A 16,301-nucleotide genomic window follows, 5' to 3' on the forward strand; every position below is an offset into this window, starting at 1 on the left:
CAATCCATCACCATACACATGTGACTAATCACCTCTTTTGCTCTCCTCCCTCCCCCCTTCCTCTCTGGTAAACACCGATCCAATCTCTGTCTCTATGTATTTGTTTGTTGTTGCTTTTATCTTCTATTTAGGAGTGAGATCATACGGTATTTGGCTTTCTCCCTCTGACTTATTTCACTTAGCATAATACCCTCAAGGTCCATCCATGTTGTCACAAATGGCCAGATTTCATCCTTTTTTATGGCTGAGTGGTACTCCATTGTTTATATATACCACATCTTTTTTTGTGTGTGAGGAAGATTGGCCCTGAGCTAACATCTGCCACTCCTCCTCTTTTTGCTGAGGAAGACTGGCCCTGGGCTAACATCCATGCCCATCTTCCTCCACTTTATATGGGATGCCGCCACAGCATGGCTTGATAAGCAGTGCATCAGTGTGTGCCTGGGATCCAAACCGGTGAACCGTTGCTTCCAAGCCTTGGCTATTGTGAATGATGTTGCAGTGAACATGAGGGTGCATATATCATGATTCATTCATATTTTCATGTTCTTTGGATAAATACCCAGCAGTGGAATAGCTGGATCATATGGTAGTTCTATTCTTAATTTTTTGAGGAATCTCTAAACTGTTTTCCATAGTGACTGCACCAGTTTGCACTCCCACCAACAGTGTATGAGAGTTCTCTTCTCTCTACATCCTCTCCAACACTCGTTATTTCCTGTCTTGTGACTTATAGCCATTCTGACGGGAGTGAGGTGATATCGTATTGTACTTTTGATTTGCATTACCCTGATAATTAATGATGTTGAACATCTTTTCATGTGCCTGTTGGCCATCTGTATATCTTCTTTAGAGAAATGTCTGTTCAGATCTTTTGCCCATTTTTTTAATGGGGTTGTTAGTTTTTTTGTTGAGATATGTGAGTTCTTTATATGTTTTTAGATCACTTTGAATAGTATTTATTGAATTGCTTCTACGTATAATTCATTGTAATGGATTAAAAAGAATCACTATAGGCATAGCATTTCAAACCTCATTATGCATTCCAGTCACTTGAGGATTGTATTAAAATGCAGATTTTAGTTTAGTAGGTTTGGGGTGGGGCCTGAGATTCTGCGTTTCTAACAAGCTTCCCAGTTGAGGGTCATGTTGCTGGTCCAGTCTGTAAGGTATAGATTATATAGTTAAATAGCTGACATTCTTATTGAAGAATTAGTGTTCACACATGTGAAATATTTAAATAATACTTTGCGATAAGAGGTGATTGAGAGCTAAAAGAGGCATGCACAATATGTGGTCTAAAAGTTGAGGGCAAGTTGAGATCGTTAGGGACTGCTTCATGGCAAATACTAGGTCTAAGCTTGGACTTAAGAGGCAGCAGGAATTGGTGGAAAGGCAAAAGGAAAGGCTTTACAGAGAAGAGGAGCAGTGTCAAAGACAAAGATGAGTCTGAATGAGGGCATGGACTTTTCAGAGCAGGGAGAAGCATTCTCTCTCTTTTTCTCCTCTCCCCAAGTCTCCAAGGTATGAGAATTTTGGAGGGGAGGAGGGAGAGAGAAGGAGCTCTGTAATTTGCTTAATTTTCCAGTATTTAGAAGTTTTAAAGTTATTTGTGTTGTTTATTTCTAGTTTAATTCCACTGTGGTCAGAGAATATACTTAGTATGATTTCAGTTCTCTGAAATTTGTAGAGACTTACTTTATGGCCCAGCATATGGTCTGTTTTGGTAAATGTTACATGTGCAGTTAAAGAATGTGTATTCTACAATGGCTGTATTTAGTGTTTTATAAATATTAACTAGGTCAAGATAGTTAATAGTATTGCTTAAATCTTCCATATCTCTACTGATTTTTTTAAGTCTGCTTATTTTATTAATAACTAAAAGATATGAGTTAACATTCTTCAACTATGATAATTTGATTTCGTTTTGTTATGTCAATTTTTGCTTTTTATATTTGAAGCCATATTTTTGGGTAGAGACATTCAGGATTTTTATATTTTCTTTTTTTATTGATCCTTGTATTAGTTTTCTACTGCTGCTTAACAAGTTGCCATAAACTTACTGTCTTAAAATAACTCAAACTTATTACCTTACTGTTCTGGAGGTCAGAAATGCAAAGTGGGTTTCATTGGACTGAAACCAGGGTGTTCCAGAGGCTTTAGGAGAGAGTCCCTTTCCGTACCTTTTCTAGCTTCTACCACTGTAGTCCTTGTTTTCCTTGGCTCATGGCCCTTCCTCCATCTTCAAAGCCAGCAGAATAGCATCTTTAATCTCTGTTTTCATCTTCACATTACCTTTTCTCTTATAAGGACTCTTATGATTGGATTAGACCTACCTGATCTAATGTGGGGTACCATGCTGGATAATGCTCCATCTCAAGATCCCTAATATAGTCACATCTGCAAAGTCCCTTTTGCCATATAAGGTAACATTTTGACAAGTTCCAAGGATTAGGACATGGACATATTGGGGTCAGCATTATTCTATCACAATCCTGTTATCATTATGAAATATTCCTCTGTATCTTTAGTAATATTTCTTACCATAAACTCAACTTTATTTGCTTGGGGTTCATTGAGTTTCTTAAATCTCCAAGTTTATGGCTTTTATCAGTTTTGGAAGTTTCTTGGTCATTATCTTTTCAAGTATTGCTTCTACCTCATTTTCTTGCTCTTCTCCTGGGACTCCAATTATATGTATGTTATATGTTGAGAGTGTCCCCCATCTCCCTTATGCTCTCTTCTCTTCTTGTTATTTTTTCATTCTATACTTCAAATTGGATATTTTTTATTGATCTTTTTTGAGCCAAACATGTCTTTTTTGCCTAAGCTGCTGTTAAATCTGTTCAGTTAGTTCTTGATTTCCGATACTGTATTTTTCAGCTCTACAATATCTATTTTTTCTAAATTCAAATTCTCTTTTGAAATTCTCTATCTTTTCACTCATTTTGTTCATCTTTTCTTTAATATATTTGTAATAGTTATTTTATAATTCTTGTTAGCTAACTCCAACCTCTTGATTATCTGTGGATTTGTTTCCATTATCTGTTCTTTTTCTCTTCATTATTTGTCACATTTTCCTTCTTCTATTACATATGTCTTGACCTTATTGACTTTATGCCAGATATAATGTGTAAAAGACCAATAGAGGGAGATTTTTGTTTGTTTTTTGGAATGAGGCATGGGTTAAGAGAGATTGAGAATGACTGTGAATAGTATAGGGACACCGGCTTTTTGCTTGTGAAGGAATTGGGAATCACATTTGTTAAAATGATTGGTAGAGTAAAGTCAAATCATGTGCTTTTCTCTAGAACTTGCTGAGAGATTGAGTAAGCTGTGGAACCTTGAGCAGGTTACTTAATCTCGGTATCTTGGTTTCCTCTTTAAAATGAGATAATTATAGTACCTGTCTCACAGGGTTCTTGTGACGATTAAGTGACTGCCTGGCAGCATAGTAAGTGTTTAATATGTATTGGCTATTATTTATTTGAAGACTGAGAATAGACTGTAGGATTTGGTTACATGGTAGCCATTAGTGTCTTTTCCAGTGGGTTTTCAGAGATTAGTGGTGACAAACCTGAGTGGAGGAGGTTGAGGAGAGAATGAGGAATTAGAGACAGCAAGAATAGGCCACTATTTTGAGATTGCCCTAACAAGAATTAGAAAATGTGGTAGCTAGAGGGGCACATGAGGTTAAGTGATGGATTTTAGACATGATGATAATAATTATAATTTAATAATCTTCACAGTGACTATATAAAGTAGGTACTATTTTTACTCCTATTGTGAAAATGAGAAATCTGAGGCATAAAGAGAGGAATGCAATTATAAAATGTTTGTGTGCTGAGAGTGATCTAGTAGAGAGGGAAGAATGCGGGAGCTGAAGGATAATTCCAGGAATAAAGTTTTCAAGTAGGTGAGAAATGAGGGAATGTAGCCTACAAGTGGAGAGATTGACCTTAGATAGGAACAAGGAATGTGCATTCATTTTAACAGTATTGAAAGCAAAGTATATGAGTAGATTTGGGAGTGGGAAGATCAAGTTTTGTTCTGATAGCTTGTCTTTTCTCACTGAAGTAGGAAACAAGGGGATTAGCTGGGAGTGGGGTTGGGCATGTTGGAGGAGAAGCGGTGAAATAGTTATTTTGGAGAGTGAGTGAGTAAATTAATTTGGGATATAGAAGAGCCTTTTAGTAGTGCTGGGGGCTCATTTGAAGATTGTGATCATAAATTTAGAGTGAGGATTGTGGAGGCACGAGAGAAAAGGGAGTTAGGGAGCTCAACATCTTTGAGAAGGAATAAAAGGTGAGTTAACATGGTGAAGCCAAGAAAGGAATAAAACAGTCTTTTCTCTTGAAAAGCTTAGAGTCTACCTGCCAAGTTAAGTGATACACACCTAAAAGGATACATAAGTAAGCAAATGATAAATGCCAAATGGATCACTAGACCACAAGCTTTGTCCCTTCAAAGGAGGGTATGAACACTTTGGGAAACATAGGTGGCTTTTGTGGGAGGTGAGCATTGATTGGGTATTAAAGTGTATGTAGAGGTCAAAAGGCTAATCATTTAGCATTCTTTGGCTTTTTTGCCGTGCTTTTTAAATCCAGAGTCTTTGAATTCCTTATCTGTTGATGCTACTTCCTCTGTAGTTGGGTTGATAGAGACACTGATTTGTCCATTTCCCTCTGAAGATAATACAACATTACAGTTTTCCTTGAATGAGGTATAATCACACTGTAATGACCTTGAATTGTCTTCATTTTCATTTTATGTACCGAATATATTGCTTAAAAAGTTGTTGAAACTTGGAAATATTACTTTGTAGGTTTTTTTTTTTTTGGAGGGGAGGTGCTGTTAGGGTGTGAAGTAATAGTATTTTTTTTTTTTTTAACAGGCTATGTTCTGTAACTTCAAGTTTCTGTTAGAATTTACAGAAGTTTTTTGGAGTATTCTAAGCTTTCTTTGACTTGAACATGAAGGATGGCCAAGAAAGAAATATGTAAAAACTTGCTTTACATATGAGCTAAAGGGGAGTTTTTTTGTATACAAAACAAAAGGTTAGTCACATAATTGATATAATGATGGCTTTATAACTGTCCTATTACTATTTTGCCCACTATTGAGTGAATTTATTATTTTTCTTATTGCATATTTTTTTCTTATGGCCTAGTTAAGAATGACCAACTGCGTGTTTTCAGTCATTTCAGTGAACAGGCAGCCTTCTGTTTTAAACAGAGACACGTCTGTTAGTAAGAAACATGCAACAATAATGTGGGGCTTTTCTTAGTAGTTTGTTTTGGAACTTTATATACACTTTTATAAAGCAGCTGCAAGGAAAAGTGTGTGTAGGTTTTTGTTTCTTAAATGTTAATGTAAGGAATATTTAAAGAACTGTATGAAGCTTTTCAACAGTGCTTTATTTGACTGTTACTATTTAAATTTTTTCTGCATTACAGTTTTATTACATGGCTACAATTTTACGTAAGATCCTAGATATTTTTATTACATAAACAAATAGATTTTTTTACATTGACATTCTTAAAAACGTTGCAATTATTTTGGTGAAGATACGTTTTTTGAACAGTAAATTCTGTATATTTTTCTAATTAATCTTTTACTTTTTAAAATAGCATTTAATATTAAAGACAATTTAAAAAGTAAGTTCTCAATTATAATTTTATCACATAAATAGCTTTAAAACCTCCATTATATATTTTAATGACATCTACTATGTATTTTTTTAATTTGAAAATAAAAAGTCCATGTGAAAATTTAATTTACATAGGTGGAATTTGTTTAACACTGTGCATTTGAAATTTGTGTTGGCTCAGTAAGGAATATATAATATTTGGAATAATATATGTATTGCTGAAAATATGTTAGGTATGAGTAACTTTATACTTAATTTGCCAAGAAGAACTCTTAAAATTCTATTTTATTCTTTGTATTGTATTTATATAAAATTCAGTTTAGGAACAGGTAAGAAGTCTTGTTTATTAGAAAGCATACTTGCAGAACTATTGACTACATATTTTTATGTTATTTATATCATGAAACATGATGATAGTATTACGTTGCATGGAGTACGTGGCATTTATACTAAATTGTGTTAACTCAAGGGAAAGGAGAATTTTTATATTAAAGGCCCAAAATGCTTATTGCATATTTCCCAACTGCTTTTGGATGTGTTTTTTAGTTATAAAAAAGAGTAACAGCTCAGATTTATTTTTAGCACTATATAAGGTAGTGGAACTAATATCTAGCACATCTTATTCTTTCTTAATTAAAAAATATTTTCAAAGGAGCTGGAAAGTGCAGTAATTATTCTAGGTGATGTTTTATTTTCTAATAAAGACACCCTTTTTTTCTGATCTTATTTGCTAGTAAGATCAGAGAGATAAAGTGATCTTTCGCCATAGGTTAGTGACTCTTAACATTTTAATATGTGTAAGAATCTCCTAGGTGCTTGATAAACTTGTGGATTCCCAAACCCAGCGCTCTAGAGATACAGATTTACAAGTCAGCATGTTGAACAGGCTCCTTGGTGATTAAGATGTATCTGGTCCTTTGAGAAACTTTGTTCAGGTGGCTGTTCTTCAACATTAACTCAATTTTCCTTAAATCTTTAACATTAGTCTTAAAGGAGTTAGACTTTGCTGTTAAGCTGAGGATGTTTTAAAAACTTACATGAAAATATTTTAGCTATTTTAATAGCTTTGGGAGTTAAAATAAGTTCTCATGATGTACATTTGTATAGAGTTCTACAGTTTAATAGACACTATTACATCTTTTGCCATTTTATCTTTATAATAAGCCTGTGAAGTAGGTAAAACAGGTATTAGTAACGTCACTTGTGCATTGGGAAACAGGCTAATGCAAGTTAGTGACCTGCCCTCGGTCACGTAGCTGGTAAGCAGCTGAGCTGGACTAGAATGTGAGTCTTGACTCCTAGACCAGTGCTCGTTCCATGATATCACACTATATAAGCTATCTAAAATTGAAGCGTTAAAAAAAAGAAAATGTATGTGTATACACACTTATGTATATACATATTGCAATTTTGTGTATAACCATATACGTATACATCAGCAGACATGGTTGAAGTTTTCTGATTAGAAAAGTTAGCATGCTGATTAGATTTTAGCATATTTTTAAACAGTAAATATACTTTATCTTACAAACTCTAGACTGTGAGCTGTGTAAGGGCATGGATTGTGTGTTATATATCTTTGTATTCTCATTGTGTAGCTTACTCTTTTGCACAGAGTACCCAGGTGTTCAACAATGTTTGATGAGTGAACGGATGGGTAAATGAATGAGCTTTAGGTTTTTGTGTCAAGAGGGAGTGTTTGAAGTTTTTTGATGTGTATTCTTTTTTTTTTTTTATAATTTTATTTATTTATTTCTTTTTCCCCAAAGCCCCAGTAGATAGTTGCATGTCGTAGTTGCACATCCTTCCAGCGGCTGCATGTGGGACGCGGCCTAAGCATGGCCGGAGAAGTGGTGCGCCAGTGCGTGCCCGGGATCCGAACCCGGGCCGCCAGGAGCGGAGCGCGCGCACTTAACCGCTAAGCCACGGGGCGGGCCCTTGATGTGTATTCTTGTCCTAAAGTGGGAAAGGCTCATTATTGGGTTCTTGATTTTTAAGTGGGGATGGCATACATTCTTGAATCGTGAATACTTGAACACATGAATCTTGAATACATGAATTCTTGAATCATATGTTGTGCCAGTTCTCACAAGCAGATGCCAAATGGTGCTTCGTGAAGAAGCACCATAATCATATGTTGGTAGTATTTTTTTTTTAAAGCATTGGAGAGTATTTTATAATTTTTAGGTCATATATACACTTTTTTCCCCCAGTAATATAATGTATGTTAGTTCTACCAGGGTAGAACTAATTCTCAGTAGAGATGAAAGGAGTTCCTTTTATTTTAGAAATATCTCAGAACCCCTTAGAGAATATCTAAAGAAAATGGTTCTAAACCTAACAGAACTTTAAACCACCATTATAACTTTCTCTTTGCCTTTCTTTCTAGAAAGAAATTGACCTACTCCTGCTCTACACAAGTGGTTTTGGTAGTTCAGAAAGATTTCTAATATTCTGGTATATGTCTAATAGAGATCCTTTTGTGTTATATGAAATAAAATGTCTTTAGTGTCTCTTCCTAAGTCTATAAAATCCCCTAAAAAGCAATTACCTTTCTTTTTCTAGAACTAGATTATTCTGTATGCCAATTATTCAGAATGTCCAAATACACAGTTTTTGGGGGCCGCTAGCTTTGTTTGATTTGTTTTTGTTATCTCAATGTATATAATTTTCTGTTTATAGGAGTAGTAGGAAGAATGAATGACTCAAATATACTGAGTCTATATCTCTGCATATTTTCATAGTTGTATATTTGCAACTCAGAAGTAGCTTGGCAAGGAAATACGTTGAGTCAATGGTTCAAAAGACATTTTGGATAAACTGGTTTTCATGTTATTTGTACAGCTCTCCTTTTTTTAATATTACATATAATTGATAAATGCATTCGTTACTAATCCTAAAATCCCATTTCCAAAAGGTAAGTGTCTACCAAAATACCTTTTCCTGAAAAAGATTTGAGAAGAATTTAAGCAAAGGAAACACTTTAAACACTTCTCATGAAGACATGCTTTTGATCGATATTCTGGGCACTGGCTTTGATTCAGTGTTTGGCTCTTAGCCCCGCGTTCCTCCCATGCACTCTCAAGTTCTTTGAGCTGCCTCGGTAAGTGTCTGTAGAATCATGGGAACTTGGCCTTTACTGTTGTTAATAACGTTTTGTTGTGAACACCCTTCAATCCTTGGTATACCAAACTTTCATCTAAAGCATTTTTTTCAGGATTAGAAATGTTTTTCAAAAATTGTCTTTGTAAGACGGGGCAACTGGGAAAAGAATTTACTTTGAAAATTTTGTTTTTTTTACCACTCTACATTCCTGTCTATTATTCTTGTTTCTTTTGACCTAGAAACAAATTCATTTTCCTGTATCATTCTCTAATCTTTTAGCTCTTCTGAAAGCTACAGCTTGCTACTGTAGCAACTATGCCTTACAAATGTTCTATTTCTTCTTCTGTACTATAATCTCTGAACTTTTCCTGATTTCCTTTTGACAATAGTTCTCTTTGGGTTCGTAGAGTATTTTTTGATATCCTTTTGCAGTAATTATCATTTTATCTTATATTTTTTAAGGAAGAGACATTTTTTAAGTCTGAATTCTCTGAAATGCAAGCTCTCTGAGGGTAAACTCTCGTCTTATTCATCTTTGTTTCTCACCAGTGCCAACATAGGGCTTTTCAAAAAGTGAATGCTTAACAAATATTTATTCTCTAGGATTAAATTAATCTTTTAGTCTGGTTCTCATTAACATAATTCTATAAAAACTACTCATCTCCAGGAACCTTTATAAAACCTAGACAGAGGATGGTTTGCTCCTTTGGTATAATTAGCCATTTTATGCTTTAGATTTTTTGGTCCTGATTTCTGATGCACCATCAGAACTATATATCTTTGGTGGTATATCTTGTTTTTCCTTAGGGATAAGATAGTCTTCAGAGCGTCATTCTTTTTTTTTTTTTTTTTTTTAATTTTTTGTTTATTGCAGTAACATTGGTTTATAACATTGTATAAATTTCAGGTGTACATCATTATACTTCTATTTCTGCACAGATTAAGAGCTTCGTTCTAAATCATCCTTTCTCTATTTCTCCACCTAGTGATAGTGTTTGATACTATTTGCAAACTGCTGTGATTAGCAAGAAAGTGGCACCAGTTGAAGACGCTCCTGTTCTAGCATTTAAAAGATCCTGGATTCTCCTCTCCTTCTCCATCACCTAAAGTGGGGGCTGAGCATCCAGCCAGGGGTAAAGAAAGTTACCATGGAAAGTAGCTCTAAAGCCCTGGGGCTAGGGGTTTTCCCTATAACCAGGAAGAGCAGAAGAGTAATGTGATCTGACTTCCATTTTAGAAGTACCACTGTCTAGAAAATAGACTGTAGAGGCTCAGAAGCAGGGAGGTGAATTTAAAAGGTACTACAATAATTCAGACAAGAGATGGCAGTGACTTGGAATAGAGTGGCAACAGTGGAGGCGATGAGAAATTATTTGAATATTGTATATTTTAGATGGTAGAGCCAACAGGATTTGCTGATGGATTAGAGGTGAAATGTGACAAAGAAAAATCCAAGATTATTGGCCTGAGCAACTAGTGAGTATACAGAATGGAAAGACACATGTCATAAAGATTAAAACAGGGAAATTTGGTCTTAGTCATGACACTACTAAATAAGAAACTATCAAATCCACTTAAGATATTGTCCATGTAAACGGAAATAACCTTATTTTAAAAAGAACAGTATAGGAGCCAGCCTGGTGGCGCAAGCGGTTAAGTGTGCGCGCTCTGCTGTGGCCAACCTGTTCGATCCTGGGCGCGCGCCTACGCACCTCTTGTCAAGCCATGCTGTGGCGATGTCCCATATAAAGTGGGCATGGATGTTAGGCCAGGGCCAGTCTTCCTTAGCAAAAAGAGGAAGATTGGCTGATCTTCCTCACACACACACACACACACACACACACAAATAAATAAATAAAAAGAACAGTATAAAAATTGTATACCTACTTAATTACCCTAATTGAGTTAAAAATACGAAAACAGAAATTATGTATATGGCACGTATGAAAGTGTGTTTATCTAAAATCTGAAGTAAGTACATATTAACAAGTAGCATTCTCTGGGCTGGAATATAGACACTTTTTATCTTCCTTTTTAGTTTCTTGTATTTTCCTAAGATTCTATAACATATATGTTATATATACATATATATATAACATATACACATATATGTATATTAACAAAGGTTATAAGAAATGAATAGAATTATACATTTTCTATATATATTCTATGTTCCTTAGAACAAAGAATTGATGGGAGGGCCGGCCCCGTGGCTTGGTGGTTAAGTGAGCGCGCTCCGCTGCTGGCGACCCGGGTTCGGATCCCGGGCTCGCACCGACGCGCTGCTTCTCCGGCCATGCTGAGGCCGCGTCCCACATACAGCAACTAGAAGGATGTGCAGCTGTGACACACAACTATCTGCTGGGGCTTTGGGGAAAAATAAATAAATAAAATCTTTAAAAAAAAAAAAAAAAAAAAAAGAATTGATGGGAATCTTGGCCTTGTAAACTCCATATGATGTGCCTCAATAACATGGGGCCAGCAAAGATAAGGACTTGAGAGTTGGGGCAGGAAGAAACCCTACGATCATGGAGACTGCTCTCTAAGAAGGTAATTAGGTCCTTCAGGCAGTCTCTCAGGAAATACTAGAGACTCAATCAAAATTCAGGTATTGATATGCACTAGATTATCTAATCAGGAGGTAAAGAAAAGCCACAGAAAATCCAGACACAGTCAATATGCCTGCACCAAAGACATGGGCTTCATGCAGAGACAGGGTCGGTATAGTGAGGTAGTGAAGAACATGGACCCTGGTGTCAGATTAAATGATCAGTATTTGAATCTTGGCTCTGCCACTCCATAGTTCAGTGCAGTTGGGCAAGTAACTGAATCTCCCTGTGCCTCAGTTCCCTTGTCTCTAAAACAAGGATAAAGGTGGCTACCTTCTTTGGTAGTTGTCAAGAGCTACAATTGCTTCCCCTCTTACTGGAGGTAAAAGCTGTTCTCTACAATAGCTTACAAGGGTCTACATGATGCAGTCTCTAAAGATTTGAACTCCTGCTCTCTCCTTTTCTCTCTCTTATTCTTTCCCTGCCCCACTGGCCTCCAGACTGTTCTTTTAACCTGCCAGGAGCACTTGGTCTGAGGGCCTGTTGTTTGGGAAATGGTAGTCTCCAAGTGCAATGCCAGGCGATCTATCAGAGGTCGTGAAACAGAAAAGCTCACAGGGCAAATTAAGATGCTCAAGCGCACGGTTTATTAAATCGATTTAAAACGCGTGTGAGAAGGAAGGGGAACGAAATGGGGTAAAGTTAACACACTTAGGAGAGGGCACAGTGAGTGAAAGACCATGTTCCTTGAATCTTGGGGTATGCAGTTTTCATATGTCTTTTCTCTCTCTGCCTTAACAGCAGAGAGGACCAGAAGTGAGGTGAGTGAGAGGCCTAACCAGATAGAAGATGCCCTGGTAATACCAGTGACACATACTTGTTTGGAGAGACACAGGGGCTAGTATGCCTGGACTTACCAATGTAGCTTGTCAGTTAGCTTGCTGAACAGCTGTGGGTTTTGTTTGTGTTTCTTTTTTTTTTTTTTTTAATTTTTTTTAAAGATTTTATTTATTCATTTTTTTCCCCCCAAAGCCCCAGTAGATAGTTGTATGTCATAGGTTCACATCCTTCTAGTTGCTGTACGTGGGACTTGGCCTCGCGTTGGATGGAGAAGTGGTGCCTCGGGGTGCGCCCGGGATCCGAACCCGGGCCGCCAGCATCAGAGCGCGCGCACTTAACCGCTAAGCCACGGAGCCGGCCCAGCTTGTGTTTCTTGGGCAGAGAACATGTGGGATAACCTCATACATATAGAGTGTCTCATACGTATCATGTTTATTTAGTGTTCATGAATATTTAATACATCAGGTGTTTCACATTTAGAGCTCTTGAATATTCAGAGCCTCTTGCATATTTAGTGCCTCATGACTTTAGGTTCCTCTTGGTCCTTCCATTCCAGTTTACGGACTCATGCTCTACTTATTAACTACTTCCATTTATGTGTTTAACACATCTTATGAATTCTGCCTGTGTCTCGCAAACTACTCACTACTTTTCTATGATTGGTGCATCACCTATGTCTTATGAACTATACACTTACTCATCTTCTATAGCAGAATTAAATATTCTAAAAAGCAAATGCACGTTACAGGACCTCTACACTTGCTGCTCCCTCTTTTGTCTGTAACACTCTTCCTGCAAATATCTGCATGATGACTTCTCTTTCTTCAAGCCTTTGTTCAAACATCGCCTGAAATATCATCTCACTGATAGGCCTTCTCTGACCACTCTATATAAAATAGCAACCTACTTACTCCCTCAACCCTGATCCTCTACTCCTTTTTCTGCTTTAGTTTTTTTTTTTTTTTCTGAGGAAGATCAGAAAGCTAGCATCCTTGCTAATCCTCCTCTCTTTTTGCTGAAGAATACCGGCTCTGAGCTAACATCTATTGCCAATCCTCCTCCTTTTTTTCCCCAAAGCCCCAGTAGATAGTTGTATATCATAGTTGCACATCCTTCTAGTTGCTGTATGTGGGACGTGGCCTCAGCATGGCCGGAGAAGCGGTGTGTTGGTGCGCGCCTGGGATCCCAACCCAGGCCGCCAGCAGCGCAGGGCACGCACTTAACCGCTAAGCCACGGGGCCGGCCCACTGCTTTAGTTTTCTCCATTGCATTTATCACCATTGGACACACACTAACTTCTTCCTCATTAGAATCTAAGCTACTTGAGGTTAGGCACTTTGTCTGCCTTATTCAGTGCTCTTTCTCTACTGCTTGGCAAATAGTAGTTGTAAGTATTTGTTTAATAAATGAATGAGTGGGGAACCAAATGATTCCTTGCAGATTCACTTAAAATAGTGGGATTCTTTTTCTTCATTAAAAAAGAGTGCAGGCATAAGGAAAAGTTTTGGTTATAAAGGTCTTAAAACTACTAACCTGGCTGTCAAGAAACATTTTACAATGTGAGAGTTAAGAATATAATAAATGTTAACTTTTTAGTGAATAATAACTTTCTTCAAGTTTTATCTGAGAACAGAAGGATGATTAACTTTAGTTACTGTTTTTGAACTTGTGGTTCCATTATAAATCAATTAAAGAATGATTTTTACAATACTTACCGTGTATTTCAACCAAGTATTTGTGGAATTTATGCTTTTTCCAAAACAGGTACAAGGAATGGATTTTGGGATTAAAGATTTTGCCTTCTGTATGGGAAAACAGACACGTTCAATTAATGGGAAAGAGCAATGTATGGCAAGGTAAATTTAGCATAAAATGAGTCATAAAGCCAATAAATGCCCTAAGAGTTCAGAGAAGGAAAAGGTCAATATGGGCTAGAATGCTGGGGAGGTCATTGTGTAGACTTTGGAGGATGGATTGGATTTGTAGAAAGGGGAGTGTATATCTGATGGAGGTAAGGAAAAAAATTGCTGAAGTCTTTCTTGCATAACATAATAGAGAGTTTGAATTAAAGGTTTTAAAATAAGTGGGTAACATGCTCAGATAAAAATTTTAGAAATACAGTAATGTATTTAAGAGAGATGATGGTGTTCTGAATGCAAGAGAGTCAAGTGAGATTCTTTTTGTTATCCTTTGTTAATATTGTTAGTGCAATTTATTACTCTCCCCTTTTTACCGGGTTTATGATAACCTTTATATAGGTTTCTGTTATTGCACATATTACACAATATTGCAATTATTTATTTTCATGCTTCTGTTCTCTACTGGTTCCTAGTCATCTTGTGCTCCCAGCATTTAGCTCAACGCTCAGAAAAGCTAGGACAAATACATGAGTTTAATGAACTAAGCTGTTTGGTTAGCATGAGATGCATCTAAGCTGGTTTCCTTCTTAAATTTAGCTCTCAGAATGGTTAAAGATTCCAGTTTTAAATCCGAGGATAGTCAATGGCTGTTCACATAAATATGTTAAAGTAGTTCAGGTAATTGTCACAAAATAAAAAAATTTACATCTTGACATGGTCTACAAAGGCATATTCCCAACATTTCAACTCCCTTAAGCATATCTGTTCTCCTTCTTTCTCTTATACTTCAGTTTTGCATGATTCCATTTCCTTCATCTTGGTTATCATAATGAGATGAAAACATTCATATATAGAGAGTGCTAACATGAGCAAAACATAAGATTTGATGTTTAAATATAATGGAATAAAGGTAAGCATCTTGCAGAGAGGAAAAAAGCTTTATAGTATTTTGTCTTGGAATTCTTATTCTACCAAAAATGTTTCTTTGATTGGCTTTCATGTCATGGAGAACCCTTAGGCATAGCAGTTTGGTAAACCCTTACGACTTCAGAGGAGAGATTAGAGCCACTACCTACAAGATGTCTGAGAGGATAGATAAGAGAAACATGTTTGAAATGTATACTATAATTACAAAATATGTGTATATTTCTTTGGGCTCTTTAAGTAACTTCTCATGACTTCATTTTAGCCTCACTACAACCTGAGTAAATAAGCAGATTCGATACTGTTTATTTCTGTTTATACTGTTTGACAGATGAGGAACTGTGGTATTGTCTCCCATTAGCAGTCTGTTTCCCCTCATTTCTTTATATCTCTGTGCATGAGCTCTTGTGAAAACTTCTCCATGAACTATCATTTGATTTTTAAAGATGGCCACTTAAACCGAGATTCAGTGACCTTTTCTCCTTTTATGATGGTTTTTTAAATATCGAGTGTAAACTTCCCAGAACACTCTAAAGTGCACATTTTGAATAGTGTGTACTATTGTTGGCACCATGGATAATAAGAATCTGTCAGTTACTTTGAGTTCGCAGCTAAACTTCCAGTTAGGAGAATCCTGTTTCGTTGTTAATTTGACTAGTGGTTACATAAAAGCCCCTTGGGATAGAATTGAAAAGTCTGGCTAAAGGTATTGTGTTAGATTTTTGTGGGTAGCTGCAGTTGAGGCAAAACTTTGTGTGTCATACTCCAAAACTAAGGAATGTGTTCCTTACTTCATCTGACATTGTGTTAAGTCTATGAACTCAGCACTCAGCTATTTATATCTTTGTGGACAGTGCTTGCCATTAGATTATTTTTGCCAACACTCAAGTTGCTATGGGCATGTGTGAAGGGCCGGATTCCATGTGGGCCAGTAGATCCCAAATGTTAATTTGCCATTATTTGGGAGAACTAGTGAAGATGTAGATTCCAGGGCCCCACTCCAAGGGTCTATTTGGTAGATCTGCAGTGAGGCCCAGGAACCTAAATTTCACTCATCTAGCGAATATTTGAGTACCTATGATATGTGCCAGGAACTGTTCTAGGTGATAGGGATATGTCAGTATCTTCTCTCTTGAAGCCTTTTCGCCACTGTATGTGTATGTGTTTGTGAGTGTGGGGCGCCACTGCTGGGAAAAAGACAATAACGTAATAAGTTAGTTATGTAGTATGTTAGAGACTGATGAGTACTATGGAACAAATCGAGTTAGTTCAGATGGATTTAGCAGTGTGGGGAGTGGTGTGTGTGTGGGTTAGGGATGGGAGTGCAATTTCACCAGCTCTCAATATTATTCTGATGTGTGTTTGACCACACTT

General features: G+C 36.6%; 1 protein-coding gene across 10 annotated transcripts in view; it reads left to right on the top strand.

Annotated features, from left to right (window-relative positions):
• The window catches only part of KIF21A (kinesin family member 21A), a 146,061-nt gene that overhangs the window by 30,080 nt on the left and 99,680 nt on the right, over positions 1-16,301 (top strand). For 3 of the 10 annotated variants that reach the window (XM_087442567.1, XM_087442570.1, XM_087442565.1), the window contains exons 1-2: positions 10,216-10,231; positions 13,909-14,000. The exons of 1 other annotated variant lie outside the window; for it this stretch is intronic. In XM_087442567.1, coding sequence (XP_087298693.1) covers positions 13,918-14,000 — 83 coding nt within the window. In that variant the 5' untranslated portion in view covers positions 10,216-10,231; positions 13,909-13,917. Of the gene's footprint in view, positions 1-4,900; positions 5,058-8,567; positions 8,754-9,741; positions 9,889-10,125; positions 10,232-11,223; positions 11,306-13,908; positions 14,001-16,301 lie in introns of those variants that run through there. 6 more of the 10 variants (XM_087442569.1, XM_087442571.1, XM_087442562.1 and 3 more) reach the window with 5 other exon arrangements.

Source organism: Ceratotherium simum, chromosome 17 (assembly GCF_057802395.1).
Source record: "Ceratotherium simum simum isolate JZ-2026a chromosome 17, ASM5780239v1, whole genome shotgun sequence".
Taxonomy (NCBI): domain Eukaryota; kingdom Metazoa; phylum Chordata; class Mammalia; order Perissodactyla; family Rhinocerotidae; genus Ceratotherium; species Ceratotherium simum.